This window comes from Alligator mississippiensis, chromosome 2 (assembly GCF_030867095.1).
Source record: "Alligator mississippiensis isolate rAllMis1 chromosome 2, rAllMis1, whole genome shotgun sequence".
NCBI lineage: Eukaryota > Metazoa > Chordata > Crocodylia > Alligatoridae > Alligator > Alligator mississippiensis.
In genome coordinates this window covers 146,151,569-146,167,846 of record NC_081825.1, presented here as the reverse complement: position 1 = coordinate 146,167,846, position 16,278 = coordinate 146,151,569, and the positions used below count along the sequence as shown (strand labels likewise).

General features: G+C 42.4%; 2 protein-coding genes across 8 annotated transcripts in view; one reads left to right on the top strand and one right to left on the bottom strand.

Moving 5' to 3' along the window:
• The window catches only part of ENOPH1 (enolase-phosphatase 1), a 32,425-nt gene that overhangs the window by 5,058 nt on the left and 11,089 nt on the right, over positions 1 to 16,278 (bottom strand). Inside the window, exons 3-6 of one of the 4 annotated variants that reach the window (XM_019483927.2) lie at positions 15,124 to 15,326; positions 12,163 to 12,295; positions 11,331 to 11,454; positions 591 to 2,294 (exon numbers count right to left, since the gene is read on the bottom strand). In XM_019483927.2, the coding sequence (XP_019339472.1) occupies positions 2,290 to 2,294; positions 11,331 to 11,454; positions 12,163 to 12,295; positions 15,124 to 15,326 (465 nt within the window). In that variant the 3' untranslated portion in view covers positions 591 to 2,289. Of the gene's footprint in view, positions 1 to 590; positions 2,295 to 8,274; positions 9,461 to 11,330; positions 11,455 to 12,162; positions 12,296 to 15,123; positions 15,327 to 16,278 lie in introns of those variants that run through there. The other 3 variants (XM_014596279.3, XM_006270995.4, XM_019483926.2) reach the window with 3 other exon arrangements.
• TMEM150C (transmembrane protein 150C) overlaps positions 1 to 16,278 on the top strand; it is a 73,553-nt gene that overhangs the window by 48,039 nt on the left and 9,236 nt on the right. For 3 of the 4 annotated variants that reach the window (XM_006270998.4, XM_019483928.2, XM_059722228.1), the window contains exon 9: positions 3,427 to 6,129. In XM_006270998.4, the coding sequence (XP_006271060.1) occupies positions 3,427 to 3,635 (209 nt within the window). In that variant the 3' untranslated portion in view covers positions 3,636 to 6,129. Of the gene's footprint in view, positions 1 to 3,426; positions 6,130 to 12,507; positions 13,538 to 16,278 lie in introns of those variants that run through there. The other variant, XR_009459902.1, reaches the window with a different exon arrangement.

The window sequence follows — 16,278 nt, the reverse complement described above, 5'->3', positions numbered from 1 at the left end:
GTCAGGAACCTGGAATGTTTTGAGGACTTGGGGGCCTGGTGCCTTTTCAGCCTCAGCTGATCAACTACAATCCTCTTGTTTAGACTTTCTCTGCAGGTTTTGAGTATTTCACCTGCAATGCTGTGCCCTCCCACTTTCAGCCTTCCTTCCCATTCTGCTTGTTTCCTTGACCATATTAGTTTCTCTTGTAGTCCTTAGTGGCAGTGATTTCATCACCAGGTCACGGGGCTTTAACTCATGTTCTAACCTTTGTATAGCATCAGTATACATGAATTCCACACTGCAGTAAGAGGCGGCATAACAGGAGATGTCTCCTGGATTGTCATCACATTCCTGTCAAGAAACTAAGCCAATGAAAGCTGTAACTAAACTTTTTAAATTCTCCTGTTCAGAGCAGATATCATTTCCCAGGCCACAAGAGGGGTTTTGAACACTTATTAACCATTCTAGAAGCTGTTTTACCATAAAGCGGTATCTAATATCAGACAAATAAAGCAACAAGACTACACCATTATGTAGAGCAATATTTAAGGTTTTGCAATATCTTGGGGAAAAATAGGAAAAGAAGAAAAGATAAGAACAGAAATAAGTAATGTTCTATAGGTTTATTTCAGTAAAATTATCAACAATTTATTTTCAGTTCTTTCGATCATTTTCAAAGAGGACCACTGACTCCTACTCGCAATGAAATTTGTGTTCCTTGCTCATTTTTTGACATTGGCTGTATACTCCAAAAGTCATCTGTCGCTTCTGAAAATACTCACCCAGAGTTGAGAAGTATACCAGTTTGGTGCCACAATGGATAGCCTACCCCACTTCCAGCTACTGAAGTTTGTTTTTCGGAAGGGTTTGGCTCATGGTTTTGCTTATGTCTTGCTGATAATTTGCCAAACTAGGCTTGCATATTTTTCTTCCAGTGGTTTCTGTTTTAAAAGAGGATGCCTATGGTTGGTATAAGATTCTGCCTAAGGGCCTGCAGCAAGTTGGGTCTGGCAAAAGAACATTTTAATTAACTACGTTAATCCATCGTTTGGAGGGGCTTTTGAAAATTGTTGTTGCCATAGATGCAGAGAGTCAGTGTTGAGGTACTCTCCAAATCTGTAGAAACTCATGTCCTAACATGCTGAATGTTATTGGAATTTGATTACTTCACACCAGGTGATTCTCCTGTGCAGAGGGCTTATAGCACAAGATTTATATAGCACTGAAGTGCCACGTATAAAAGTCCTGTTTGGAGAATTTGAGGTACTGGCTTTGAGCTGCTCCTTTGCAGGGAGCAAATGTTATCTTTGAGCACAGTTCTCAAACAATCCTATGAACAGTGGAGGAGAAAGCTGGAAACATTTTAAAACTTGATTTTGGCCACAGTGGGTGCATCTACATGAGATGCTACTTCACAGTGGTTACTGTGCATTTATTTAGTACTTGTATAAGCAAGTACTAAATAAATGCGCAGTAACCAGAGTTATTGCACAGTAATGCTGATGAATGTCTTTAAAGTAGTCTACTGCGCAATAGCCTAATAATACTGTGCAGTTAACATATTAGCAGTATTACTTGGCTACTGTGCAATCAGCATCTCATGTAGATGCACCCACCGTGTTCAGTGCTATTTTACTCGGATGTGAGCTGTGACTGCTTCTCAACAGCATAAAGTTGGGGGAAAATTTTTCAAGGTATATTTGATTGTGATAAAAGCTTGACAGAATTCAGTGATTTCAGTTATTTGTTATGTAGCTTTGTATTGGACAAATGTTAGTTTTAGACCTCCTTTTGGGAGGGAGGACCATTTCTATGCACTGGAAAATAAAGTTTTCAATGGGTAAATATAGGCCAGAGAAATAGGTTCTAACTTACTTTTGTGATGAATCTGAGCATGAAGCTGTGTAGAAGACTATTCATTACCAGTGGGGAACTTGCAAAGTTTTTACTAAGGTGAAGATTACACAGCAGTATTCTAGAAGAGGCAGTGGGACAAGAGGTTGTCCGTAAGCAATCCAGAGATCCCACCTACTCTGTGTTGAAGGACCTTGTTACACTACAGAAGTCCCTTGATGTGGCTAGAACCTCTACTTCTTAGGGGTCCCACATATTTTAAACGCATGTAATTGGCCCTACAACCTGGTAGTTTTCAAACTGGAGATGGGACTGGAGTGTAATAGAGGAGAGTTAAATTTAATGTTCAATGTCATCAGCATTCAACACAGCAAGGAAAACTGGCAGGGGTACAGTAGATATGTCCACATCATTTTCATGATGGTCCTGTAGAGGGCTGGTTTCAAATGCTCTTCAACCTGTAAATACAGTGGTGAAGTCATAAAATATAGATGCTGGTCCTTCCCTTCTTTTTCTGGAGTTCCTTGGGCTAGGGACGGACATTACACAAACTGGTTTAAGTGATGAGAAACTGGTTTAAACCTGTAACAGAACAGATGTTCAGTGCACATAAACCAGTTTCAAAATGGCTGAAACTGGTTTGAGCTAAACCCGGTTGAATGTAGTATCAGACTTAACTGATTTGGGGCAAACCGGTTTATGCAATGTCTGTCCCAGACCCCTTCCTGGTTTAACTTAAACCAGACACCCCCAGCATCCTGACATGCTCTCTGGGCTGGGCAGGGCTCTCTGCTCCACAGCAGAGCTGGCCCCTCCCCTCTGCTTCCTGGCTGCAGCTCCAGCACAGACTGAAGGCTGCTTCCTCCCTCTCCTCACCACTCCTTGCTAAGCAGGAATTCCCCCCCTCCCCTCTGCCTTGCAGAGTGGTGTATGTGTATTAGCTAGCAGACCACATGCTGGCTATGGTCTGTGCTGAATCAAAAGGCAGAATCAACAGGTAGCCGGTAATGTCCCTCTGTTTTCTTAATGGGGTGATAAACACTGTTATCAATTCCCTGCCTGGCTAATCAGAGCATCCTGCCAGGGTCTGGCCATGTTCCCCCTTAGCTCAGTTCTGTGGAAGGGAAGGGAGGGCTGCTCTAGTGCCTCCCCAGCTTCTAGCTTGAGCCACTGCAGGCATGTGCCTGCATGTCTGGGATGTCTGCACAGTTACAAATCAGTTCAGCCTAGCCAGGTTGGACTAACCTGCAAAGATTGAATCAGTTCAGGCTCAGGGTTTTTGAATGTCTGTCCCTAGCCCTGAGGTGTAGGTGGGATTTGCAGCATCCTTGTTATCCTCATCAGAAGTGCTGCTACGTCTGACAGGTTTGCAGATGTGATAGGCCTGTCTAATTTTCTGCCTGTTGAACCCTGGACAATTCATCCTTTTCCTGGTTCTTCACTAAAAGCCTTTTTCTAATTGCAAGCTGGTTGTCATTGCTCAATAGTTTATCTATAAAATTGAAGGCAAGAGGCTATCAACCCAGTATTCTTCATCCTATTTGGTGCTAGTGCTACTTGGGAGTATTTGCCTTGACAGGTCACTTCCAGATTTCATCCTGATGGCCCAAGAGATCCATATGCATGCTGCCAGGATCCAGTGGGGTTTGGTGATGTGCTTCCTTTGCTACTTCGGCACCTTTGCAGTGGAGTTCAGACACTACAGATTCGAGATCGTTTGCTCTGAGTATCAGGAAAACTTCCTGAGCTTTTCTGAAAGCCTTTCGGAGGCGTCCGAGTATCAAACGGATCAGGTGTAGAGCCTGCCTTTGTCACGGTAGCAGGCTAGGGTGGTCACATGATTTAACTCATGACCTCATTACACCTTTTCGATGAGTTCATTTTTCATGTATAATCAAAGTCATATTGCCAAAGGGCTTTGAGGGTGGTTGCTAAGGGCAAAACAAAACATAAGTATCTATCTGATCAAATATGAAGAAATAATGTTTTTGTGAGAGAAATTGCTGAGACACCTCTTTCTCTGCAACCCGTGTCCCAGTCATAATACAAATGCTGAACAGTCAGTCCTCATAATACTACAATATTAACCCCACTGTACAGATGAGGAAACTGAAGGAAAGGACTTCTCCAGGACCACAAATAGAGTTAGGATTTAGTACTCAGGATCTGCGGACTCCCTGCCCTGCTCTCAGACCTCTGGACTGCTTCTGTCTAACATTTCAACTGCATTTTTTTTCCTTTGCCTTGTTGGACAGGGGTAATTGGGTTGCACAGTGAGGAAGAACTGCTGGCTCTTGAACTGGTTTTATACCATGTGAACTTGGAACCAGTCAGCAGAAGAAAATGCAAACATACTGATCCTTACTAAGAACAGGCACTTCTGGTCTGGAAGGTAGTTAAAGGCGAGACCTTGTTTGAGGAAAACTAGACTACTGAGAATGTAGCAGAACACTAGTCAGTTATCATAGTCATCAGCTGATGTCCTTGTTGGTGTGGGACAAGAATGGCCCACAGGCACTAACTAAACAGAAAACACAAAATGCATCGCAGCTGTGGGGCTTAATCTTTGCTACTTCAAGTTTACACATTGGTTTGAACAGCTGGGGCTCGAGTAAGCAAGCAGTGCTAAGTGAAAATGTGAACATTCATTCTGCCTAGACAGGACCTGGAGAGGATTTTAAATTTTTTTTATTTTTAGTGCTTCCATACGATACTGTGTATAATAGTAAAAAAGCTGCTTTTGTTACCATGCCTAAGTGGCAAGAGAAACCTTGAATAGCAACCCTGGCTCATGGATGGTAAATGCTTAATGTAGAGTATATAGGATGTAAGCTTATTTTGCTGCTTTATGCACTTACAAGGGAAATTCACCCCTTGGCAGATTCTGGCACAAAGGATAAAGCTGAGCCCTACACTGCATCTTATTTAAGGCCTAGGCATCCAGGTATGCAATTGATTCCATGTGACAAAACCTCACTGAAGTCCCTGTGAGGACTCCTGCAAGATTAGGGCCCTTAGGACTTAGGCAGTGCACAGGCCTTAGACTGGGCCTCTGCATGGGTTGAAATTAGTCTTAAAAATTCAGGTTACTAAAGACAACTATAGGTGGAGATGGATAGATAAAATACAGTATTCATAGGAGCTTTCTCCTGTTCCTTAGAAGAGGGAAACCACCTGCCAATTGTTTCAGTTCTGGAGCAAATTTTTTGTTACCCAGTTTTAAATCATCAGGCTGGTTGGAGAAAATGTAGAATTTTTTTTCACCTGAAAAAAAGTATGATTTTTTTTTTTTCCCCAGTGACAAATAAAAATCTTAGGTCTGAAAACCAGATATTTAAGAGGAAACACTAACATGGTAGGTATGAGTTGTTCAGGTGACTAAGCCCTGTTTTGCTCCATGGGCCAGACTCAAGCTGGAACTTTTATCTCCCTGCTGAGCCCTCATGGTGCCTCATGTAGCCCACCCAGAAAATAATGAGCGTGACTGAAAATAGGGGTGTAAGATGCATGAATTACAATTTACATGAGGCATGTAGTGTTTCTCAGTCACAAGGTTATAGTTGTGTGAGTTTGGCTTTTTAATTAAAAGTCAACATTCCTTGCTGAAACAGATCTTGATGGAAAATTTCCCACTGGCCCTCTTACGCTGTTTTATTTGGGCCAGAGTTTTGTCTTCCATTAATATTGATATAAATCTAGAGTAACTCTACTGAATGGAGTATTTACACCTGATTGCAGAATCTGGCTATTGGGTATTATCTTAAAATAACAGTACTAAAAAGAAAAAAAGGCAGGAAACTTTCTGAGAAGGGAGTGTCTTTGGGGACAGCATCTAAGTTTATTTGTAGTGATTTTACCACACTAGCGGAAAACTCGCAGCTGGTTTAAAGCCAATCCAGGTAACTTTCCTTTTGTCAGTTAGGGGAAGGCGAGATGGAACCAGACATACATGGGGAATCGCATATACACACATGCATATTGAACAGAGAAGCATAAATGTTTTTGTTAAAAGGTGTTTTACTGTAAATAGTCCACTGTGACATTTTTTTTAAATCAAATACTTCTGTTTTATCATTTTGTATTTTGAAATTTTCTCAAAGAAAAATAATGAAGTTTGTGATTTTTTTTTTTTTTCCTTCTACTATATGCAAGCCAAGCTGCATTTCAGCTGCTTGGTGATATACTGTACATTTCTTAATGTATTTCTAATGGCACATTTCAGTACAGCTGAATGATGACTGATACACACTGAAACATGACCACAAAATAAATTTCGTTTATGGAGAAAATGAAGTTGTTGTTTTCCACCCCCCCCTTTTTTCTGCATGGTTTTGTTATGAAGAAAGGAATAAGGTGTGGTCAGGTATTTTCTCTGAGTAATGCTACACTGGTGCAAATCAATGCTAATTAGGTTCAAGGACTATTCGACCATTTAGATACAGATCCAGTATTAATGGTTGCTAATCTGGTACATTTAAACACAGACATTTGTTAAAACAGGCTATAGATTTGCTCAGATTAACTGAACCTTCCTTGAGGTTGGGCCCTGAACTCTGGTAATCTATTGCTTTCCCAGGAGAAAATGCATTATCAAGATTAAAATTTACTTTTGAAAAGTCTTCTCTGCTTGAATGATATCAATATAGATGGCAATACAGAGAAATTATTGCAATCTCAGTTCAGTTTTTGTACGGCAGATATTGGCATTCAATGTAGGGCTCGGTTCTGCTATTGGATTTGCAAGTACAGCGCAGGGTACATCAAAATTAATGGAGGTCCGGTGTGGCATAATGAACCCTACTTGCCAAATACTATGCATGGACTGGTCTGCATTCAGAAAGTTACCTAAAACAATTCCCTTCTACTTTGTGCTTCTGGTATTGCCAACCCAAGTGTTCAAAAGTCATAAGTCAGGCTTTAGCCCTTCTCCTCTTTCGATCTTAATGAATTTAAAAATTTAAGTGTTTTTTTTCATGTGGGTTAAATATGGACTGGATTGTTATATACAGGAAGAAACAAATAAACTTGTAAAGTGAATCAGTAGAAAGGGTCTGAAATTTAATGGGATGAAGTGCCAAGTCATGCACTTAGGAATCAATACCAGCAATTTGTGGTGTAAAACTAGGGTTTGAAGACTGGAAGTGATGGCAGAAGATAAGGACCTTGGCTTATTAACAGATGACCATGAGTCATTAGCAGGGATCCTGGTTTTCCACAGAAAAACAGTGAAAACCACGGATTTCCCCTTTTTATCAGAGAAAACGCGGATTTCTCCTTTTAGCAGAAAAACCTGCGGATTCCCTGCTTTTGCAAACCGCTCTTGTAGGCTGGTTGAGCTGCAGCTTGCAAGAGCGGTTTGCAAACAGGGCGGGAAACCCCCAGCCCTGCCCGGAGGGGGGGTGGTGGAAGAGCAGGGCCTGAAGCGCTCAGTCAGCCACAGCTCCTCTCAGCTCAGCTTCACTCTTTGCTCCGGGAGCCTGAGGTAAGTGGGGCTTGCAGGGGGCTGGGGGCCCCTCTGGCAGGGCTGGGGAGCTGTGGATCATGGCTAGGGGGCACTGGCAGGGCTGGGGGGGGGGGCAGGAGCTGGCCCTGCCCCCACCCAAGCAGGCACAGCAGTGGGGGAGCCGGCTCCATGCTGCTTTTGTACAGCTGCCTGCTGTTGGGGGCAGGGAGCTGCAGACTTGGGGCCCTAGTCCCATAGCCCTGGCAGCTGGGGGCCCCCTCCAGCACGGCTGGGGGATGGAGGCTGTGGGTGGGGGCAAGAGGCACAAGTAGGGTGGGGGGGCTGTTGTGGGGGCAGTAAGGGGCACCAGCAGGGCTTGGGTGGGGGGAGGGCTGCAGGAGGCTTTTAATTTAATGATGGATTTTGGGTTGTTTTATCAGAGAATTTGTGATTTATTTATTTATTTTTATCAGAGAAAACCAGGATCCCTGGTCATCAGTATGATGCAATCATGAAAAAATGTTAGGGTGTATTGAGTGGAATATTTTTAGTAGAGACATGGAAGCCTTAGTATCAGTGAATGAAGCCCTGGTAGGATTCCATTTAGAATATTGTGTGCAGTTCTGGTCACATGTTCAAAAAGATAAATTTAAAAAAGGAGCAGGTAAAGAGAAGGGTTACTAGGATGGTTAGGGGAGTGGAGAACCTGTCTTCTGGGTGGAAATTAAAAGAGCTTTGCTCATTTAATTTAGGAAAAGAAAAATTGAGATTACTCTTTAAAAATGCATTTATGGAGCACAATAATCAGAGAGGGAGAAGAGCTGTTTAAATTAGAGAACAATGAATGAATGATGGAATTTTAGAAGTCTTCTAACTAGTCAGAATTAAATTTTGGAATGGTTTCCTAGACAAAGTTGGGGCAAGGACTCTGAATTGCTTCAAGATGGAGCTCTAACTCTGTGGAATGACAGATACTGAATGGTGTTAGGCATTAATAAGTCAAAATTATGTTTTATTCACCACCAGCAGGAAATGCTACATGAACACCTTGTACAAGTCAGCACAGTTTTAAGCAGTGCTGTTCCACAGTTGTTTTCTGAAACAAATTTGTTGTCAGTAAACAGTAGAAAATGACCATTGTGAAGTATTCCTGTTAAATATCTATTCCCAGATGATCTGGGTTATAGGGTAGGGAACCAATTTGTAGCCTCTTGAGAGTCTTCAGGCATTATTGCTAAAAATACTACAAAGGTAAAATCTGCTCTAGCATGCAGCAGGTTCTGGAGCTCAATGTTGCACAGTATCAGTACACGTGAGTTTATCTTTATATTTCTTTTAAAAAACAACAACCCTATATATAGCCTAATTTCCTTGCTAGGCTTGCAGTGTGCCTCTTGTACCTTACGGGTGGTGCTGTAGGGTTTAGATAGTGTCGTTCACTCACTTCAGGCTAAAGAACTTCTTTGTTGCCAGACTGTGACAGATCAAAACCACAGTATCGTGGTCTATATGTTGTATTTAACTTTGGTTATTCTGAACATACATAGTTTAACTTGTTAGGGAAGAAAATTGACTTAATTTAACGTTGTTTTCTCCTTACCCAGAAAATGATTTATTACCCCTATTTGCAGAGAAAGGTGTTTCCTTGTAAGAGCCAAAAGTCAGCTGGAGTGAGAAATGCTTTCTTCACGGAATGTTTTATTTGTAAAGATGGCACATCCTGTTTATAAGTTTTCAAAACTAGGTATCTGGTAGAGTTTTCCTCTGGTAGCAATTCCCCTGTTAGGGGAGCTAAGCAAAAGCAACTTTTTTAGATGCTGCTTCCTCAAACTGCTCACAACTCCAGCTGACTTCATTTTGTAGGCCTCAGTCTTACTGCTCTAGGAATCCCATCTGAAATATACTGATCTCAACATCTGAAAAAGTCATGGATGCCATACCTATGTAAGAAAGCAAAACACCCTTATTACCAACATAACTAACCAGGGTGAAAAGGTCAATTTCATCAGCCACAGTTTAGTCTTCTAGTCATGTAAAAGTTCTAAGGAGAAGATGGCAGGCACAGTTCACTGAAAGATGTGACAAGACTGTAATATGATTTCTCATCATCTGTTAATCCTGCATTGCCTGGTCTGATGACCACAGCCACATGCATATCTGCTTCTTCTGCAGCATTTGCCTCTAGAAAGAAGAGAGAGTATTTAGGGAACATGAAATGTGGCTCTCCAGTGCACAGACCTCCTATGCTTCTCAGCTTTAGAAGGCATCCCAAAAATTTTAACAGGATGAAAGTGAAACCAGGTCTCTCCTGGTGACATAGCAATGCAAGTACTGCAGAGAGCAATAGATTGAAAACTGCACTCTAACAGGAGTAAATGGAAGGCAAGTGGGGGGCACACCTACTAGACTTTCCTGTTAAATGCCCCTTCAGAGAGGACAGGCCTGTTTGCTGTCATAGCACCAACTATGTGGTAGAGCAAATACTAGTACATCTTACAAGGGCTGTGGCCAAGCTGTAGTCTTCAGTGACCCTAACATGACCTCAGAATTCACTGTCCCAAAGGGCAGAACAGTTTCTCCTGCTGAGGATTGCTACAGGCTCCTCCCCTACCCTTAAAGCACTAGGCTCTGCCCTATTCTCCTTTCCCTCAAAACTTGTGTTTGGTTAGTAGCATTCAGAGCCCAGAACTCTGCCCAAGTGCTTTCCACAGTCTTGTCAAGTTGAAATTCCATGCTCCATTCAGGTGAATCTGAAGTGGTGCGTAGGCCTTTTGCATGCTCCTGGTACCCTCCCAAGCCTGCTCAGAAGGCAGGAAAGAATTATTCCACACTGCCTCCACTTTTCCTTGCCTCCAGAGTGGGGATACATCTAGGACTGGATGGGGTTTTTTTTTCCTGTGTGGTGGGCTAATGCTGACAGTCTGAGGTAAGCTGCTGTTTATAAAAGCTTATGCATCTCTGATTTAGTCTATAAGGTACAAATTTACCCTGCCTACTGCCTGGTACAGGTTTAGCCAGTGTAGTGTGGAGAGGCTGCCTGCTGCCAGGACTAAGCTTATGCAAACTTACTTCCCTCTTTTGAATCCCCAATTCTTGCAGGGTTCCCAAAGGTAATGGTGTACTTTGAAGAAAAGCTATTTGTTAAGACTCGCCTGGCTGATGACTCATGCCCATGCTGAGGAAACAGCATGCTAATTCTACAGGGATTTGTTAATGGTAGTGCTAAGCATCCCTTCAGGATTTCTGTTTTGTCCTCTACCTCCCATTTTCTTTAAAGGTCTGTGGTACTGACAAATAGACCTCTGTTGCCCAATTTTGAGGCACCTTAAAACACATGGAAAGACTTGTTCTAATCCAGTGGTTCTCAGCCTTTTTAGGCTCAAAGCACCTGTTGAAAAATGCCAGCTCTCAGCTTTCAGTCAAGTCTTGACTATGGAAAAATAACAGAGCAATTATGTTGTAAAGAACTCAGACCACAGCATATCAGAATGGGTTCCTATATGAAATCTCTAGGTTTATCTTGGGAATTGTGTAGGTGTTTGCATACCTAATATTTTTGTGGCACCCTTAATTTCATGGCACCTTAAGGTACTGTGGCACCCTGGGTTGAGAATCACCGTTCTAATCAGTTACTTGGGCATTATGCTGGCTACCCTGATCTATATTTCTAAAAGGAATAAATGTATGGTGAAGGCTGGGGAACAGTTCTATGTTGCTTGGCAACTAACAAGTTTACTTTCACCAACCATACACTTTGCACATGTCAGAGCAATGCACAAAGTACAGAGAATCAGGCCTATCACTCTTTTAGTTTGAGGAAATCAGTGTTTCCATAACAGAAAACACTTGCTCCTCTTGCCTGGATTGAGATGTATATCAAATGATGAGATGAAACTTAAAGGGGCATCCCAATGGATGTAGGGGCTGAGCAAGGATTCTTGTAGGCCTCTCCAAGTGGCTCTTGAGGTGCTAATTACCTAATATAGCAAGTAAAGATCACATTTTATCCTGGCTTTAATGTGGGAAATGGCAGGAAAGCTCAACCTCTTACCCTGAGTGACATCAGTCAGGAAGAGAATGTTATCAGTCGAACATCCAATACTTGCTGCAATCCTCTTGTAGCTCTCGCTTTCTACCTTGTGACCTATCTTGGTATCGAAATGGCCGTCAAAGAGCTGAAAGGTTAAAACAGAAGCAGCTTTGTAGGAGGATGTTAATTCTAGAAACCAGAGATAAACTGTGGCCTTAATAGGTTTCCCCCTTGTTCCCACCATGCAACTAGAAGAATTCAACATGTAGGGCTAAGCTGCATGGCTGAACAGGGGATATGATGCTGTCTGTGCTGAAATAGTAAGCATCTAGAGCTCTCCAGGCATGGAAGCCCAACCAGCAGCTTTATTTTTTAATTGCCTTTCCTTGAATATGATTAAGGGAGTACCTTTTATGAGCCTTGTGGAAGTGGAGTTAGGTTTGCTGCACACCAATCCTTAGATTTCTTATGAGGTTTATTTACAGGGGTGGCTTAAGAAGGGAGGAGTCTGTCCCCAAAAAACTTTCAGTTGTGCTACCTGACATTGTTTCACATTAGCAGTGCCCTTGCTGATGGGAAGAGTGTACAACAAGAACTGAAAAGGCCAACTTAAGGACACAGTCTCCCAAACTGTGGCTTTTGACTAACTAAATTCAATAACTGCAGCTCAGGCTGGCTTCTCATCGTTCCACCATCTTACACTTTTCTGTAATTTGGTACAGCAGAAAGGAGACTAGGAATGCCTTGTACTTCAGACAGAATCGAAGGAGATCACTGCCCCACCTCTGGGAAGGGGCCATTATCCCTGTGTTGTAGATGAAGCAGCTTTAAATAAGGCTATAATCTTATCTACCTCTAGAATATCACCTTCTGTAGAGTATCCAAACAGAAGCTTCTGTGCCTCCACGCTCCCTGAAGAATAGATATACACCTTCATCCCTGCTTCCCTCCACTTTCTGATAGCAGGAACCACATCCTCAAAGACTCTGCAGAAAAAGATATTGTCATTATCTTAGATATTGTCATTATCAACAACCTGCAGGGGACTATGTGAAAAGGTTTCTTTCTATGACTGTTGATGTAGAAACGTAATATTTGGTTATTTTAAAGTTGCCCACTACTTCTCCATTGGGGAAATTTATTTCAGTAGCAAACAATATACTTTACTTCAACCTTAACAAATGATCCATTTTGACAGCTGCAAAGAAAGTAGCAACAAACACGCATTTCAGATGCCTGGCAGAGGCTCCTCTGGACCATTACACTTGAAAGGCAGAGGGAAAACATTCCAAACTCAACAGCCTGGTGACTTGTTTTTAGGGAAGGAGAGAGAAGGAAGAGGGTTCAGAAAAAAATACTCAACCTTCAGGTTTTGAAGACGGTTTGCCCAGCAGAAGTAATACCCTTTGCTTTACTTTCAAGCAGTTGTAGCAAGCTGCTCAGAGGCTGCTTCTGCTGGACAGAATGAACCCTTCCCATTTAAGGATCTGAACAGCTGAAGCAGGCTGTGAGGGGGGGAATGAGATGAGGATGCAGCCACAGGATCTATCAGAGCAGTTGTTACAAACTATTTGGGGTGGAGAAAAAGAGGCAAGGGAAAAGGGTTCCTGAAGGAAGGAAAGCCGTTACAGTAATTGTCCTGAGCCAGATTAATCCCCATCTTAACGCTGCAGTAGCTGAACCAGAGATGAAGCTATGCCAAATTCTATCAAGAATTGAGCATCTCAAAGCAGCAAGGGTCCAGGAGAATGCTGAAAGTTTTGGCAATGGTGTTTTCATTGGTAAACCACCCCTGCCCCCTTGCGTGTGAGCCTTTCCTTGACCATCCAGTAGATGGCAGTGCAGCATCCCTGCATCAGCAAACATGCCTCCTTCTAGGCAAGAGGCTCCAAGTTTCATCCTTCAGTTGGTTTCATAGTCGGATCAAGGTGCTTCATGTCGTTTCTCTTACCAAATTCACATAGTTAAGAAATCAGTTGGAAGCTAACTCAACTAGCTGTTTTTTTTAGCCCTGCAGAATTAAATTTGGAAGCTGTGTAAAGGGAAAAAGGAGGGGGAAGAAATAAGTAGCAGTGTGTCATGCTGATAGAAGCCTCATTCTCTACTACTTTGTTCTATTGCTGCATGTTTCACTGGACCTATGCACTCATGGATGAGAGCCCCAGCAGGCTAGATGCTACAGAAACCCAGAAGGAGATGACACACCCTGCCCTAAAGAGCTTTATAAAGTAAGTATAAAATGAGGCAGACAAGGAACACAAGGTAACAGACTATCCTGCCCAATACGTAAGCAGTGGCCTCAGCCCAGTGGCTGCAGCATGCTGTGTAGGCATCACATCAGAGGAGAGTTTTAAGGAGAGAGCTGGGGGACGTCGGTCTGTTTATGGGTATCTCTTTTCAAGCAGTTGGGGACAGAACATGAAGGCATTTGCTTAAAATGGAAGCAGCTGCCATCAGTGATGAAGACTGCCATCATAGGCACTGAACCCAACAGCTGGTACTGTAGAAAATCCGAGAGAGCTAGTAGGAGGCACCAAGGCCAGGAAAGCAAGTACAGCAAAAGCAAGTACAGAAACATATGTCTGATGCAAAGAAGCAGGAAAGGGACATGGCAACAAGCCAGGAAAGTGATCTTTGCAACAGCAACTTGGGTGTTTTCACACCTGTGCCACTTAATCAGATTGCCAGGTTTTTTACACCCACTATGCCTTGGGGTTAATAACTACACAAGATGTAAGACCGTTTGCATCTTGGGTAGTTGCAATTGGCTCTGTAGTTTGCCACCGGCTCTGGCAAAGGATCAGGGCAATCGTAAGCCCACAAATAGGACCCGTGAGCAGATGGAAAAGAACACTTTATTTCTGAATATCTCTGTCCAGTACTCTGATAGTAACTGTATTCCCTCCTTAAATCTCCCCCAACTAGTTTTACTGCTACCATATGCTCAAAACTACTAATGTGACCCAGGAGGGTCTCCACAGGTTTTTTTTCTTTAGAAAAATAGGTAAGCCTAATATCTTGAAAGGTTTGGTTCCAGATAGCCAACATTGCTTCAAACACATCACACTTTTTAAAGCTAAACTAGGAGAATCACATACTTGATTTTCAACCTCCCTCTTTAAACAAAAGAATCAAGGCTTCTACCATTTGCATAAGAGATTATCATCTGTGGATTCACCAAATGTTACAAGACGGCCATACCTAATTGTGGGAGCAGAACTGTCTTGCTCTTCAGCTCCCTACCATGCATTTTCCTCTCAGCTGTTCCATTCCCATTTTGTCTTTCCCACTAATCCTGCAACAGTTTCTACAATCTTGCCTCACTGTTCTGCTTATTAGCAAAAATAAGCAGAAAGCGCAATATATGAGCAGATACAGCAGAACCTGGTGTACTGAGAATGAAGAAATGTTCCTTGCCCTCTTTAAAAAATTTTTCCTTCATGCTGACTAGGACAACTGCTGGAAACCCAAGGTAATCTTAAAGCATCAGTCCCATGTTAAAATCCTCTATTGCACACAATTGATTTTAGATTTTGCATTCAGGTTGGAAGGTAGCAATGGCTGTACTTGATTCCTTGATAAAAGTATTTGATCTTGACCCCAGTACTGGGAGCATTCCAGGCTTGTTTTTCAGGCTCAATAGTAATTTTTTTTTTTTTTTTTTTTTTTTTTTTTTGAGACCATAACACGAGGCTAAGACCTCAATATCCCTTAGAGCTGCTCAGCTTCAATACACATATACAAGAGACTTTGTTTAGCAAAATATAGCCAGGGTCTCCTCCAAGGAGAAACTTCATACACAGACATTACTCACTCTCCCTTCACTTGTCCAGTTGTATAAGCTGCCTTCCATATGTGACCCTGCAGCTGTTTCAATGCTGTGGTTTTTCTGTCTAGAGACATCTGCCAGTGCACATTATCTACTACAGCCTCGATAACCCGCTCTGAATCCTCTTCTCTAGTCCCAGTTTCTGGAGGAATAGGCACTACTCCAGCCAAGTTAGAATCCTCTTCAGCCTTGAAAATGCAAACCAAAAAGAAAGAGAGGTGACTCCTCCCACAGCAACTGGCAGTTGGAGGCCTGATTCAGGATGCATTCTGAACCCCTGCATAAATCCATCCCTATTTAAGACAGCACTTAGACCAGCGATTAGCTTCAAGCATACAGTCAATGGGGCTTATGGGGGTACCTGGTGAATTGCTTGTGGGAATGTTTACCTAGACCAGGCCTATTAATATTAACATATACTTTAATTGCAATTTTAATGGTTCAGTTCTAATGCAATTAAGCACACTGAGTAAGGTTGGAAAATCAGTAGTTTAATGAGGAGCATATTCTCATTCTACATTTAACTGCTACAAAATTTAAAAAACAAACAAACCTAAATGCATGTTGTTTAAGCGTTTTATAGCATACAGAAAGCCACAAGAGGCGGCAAGATCATCTATGTTTTTGTCCTGGCTACACTGCTGATTCTCTCCTGGATGAAGATTGAGGCTTTTCTGACTTGAGCATCATCACTGACTACAAAGTGAACTTTAGTTCTGATCCACTGAAGCACTTAAGTATACCTTAACTTGGAGCACATGACCATTCCAATGGGTATGCTTAAATGCTTCCCTGGCTCAGGACCTGAGTACTCAGACCTGCTTGCTTAGAACTATTTCCTAAAAACATGCCTGGAACCTCCAAGAGGAGTTTTTGGAAAGAATGTTCTCAGCAAGACTAGAAGGGGCTGGGGTGGTGTGGGTGCTAAGGTGCATAGTTGACAGCCCACAGATCATAAATTTGAGGCCATAGCAGAAGCGCTCATGGTGAGGCCCCATCAGATTCCAATGAATCTGCAAAATCTACTAAATACCTTGTCACAAGGACACAAAAAAGGAAGGAAGATATAGAGTGATTATATCCAACTACAGAAGAGAAAGAGACCGTTTTCAATACTGCTTGAGTGCTTTTGCTAACATT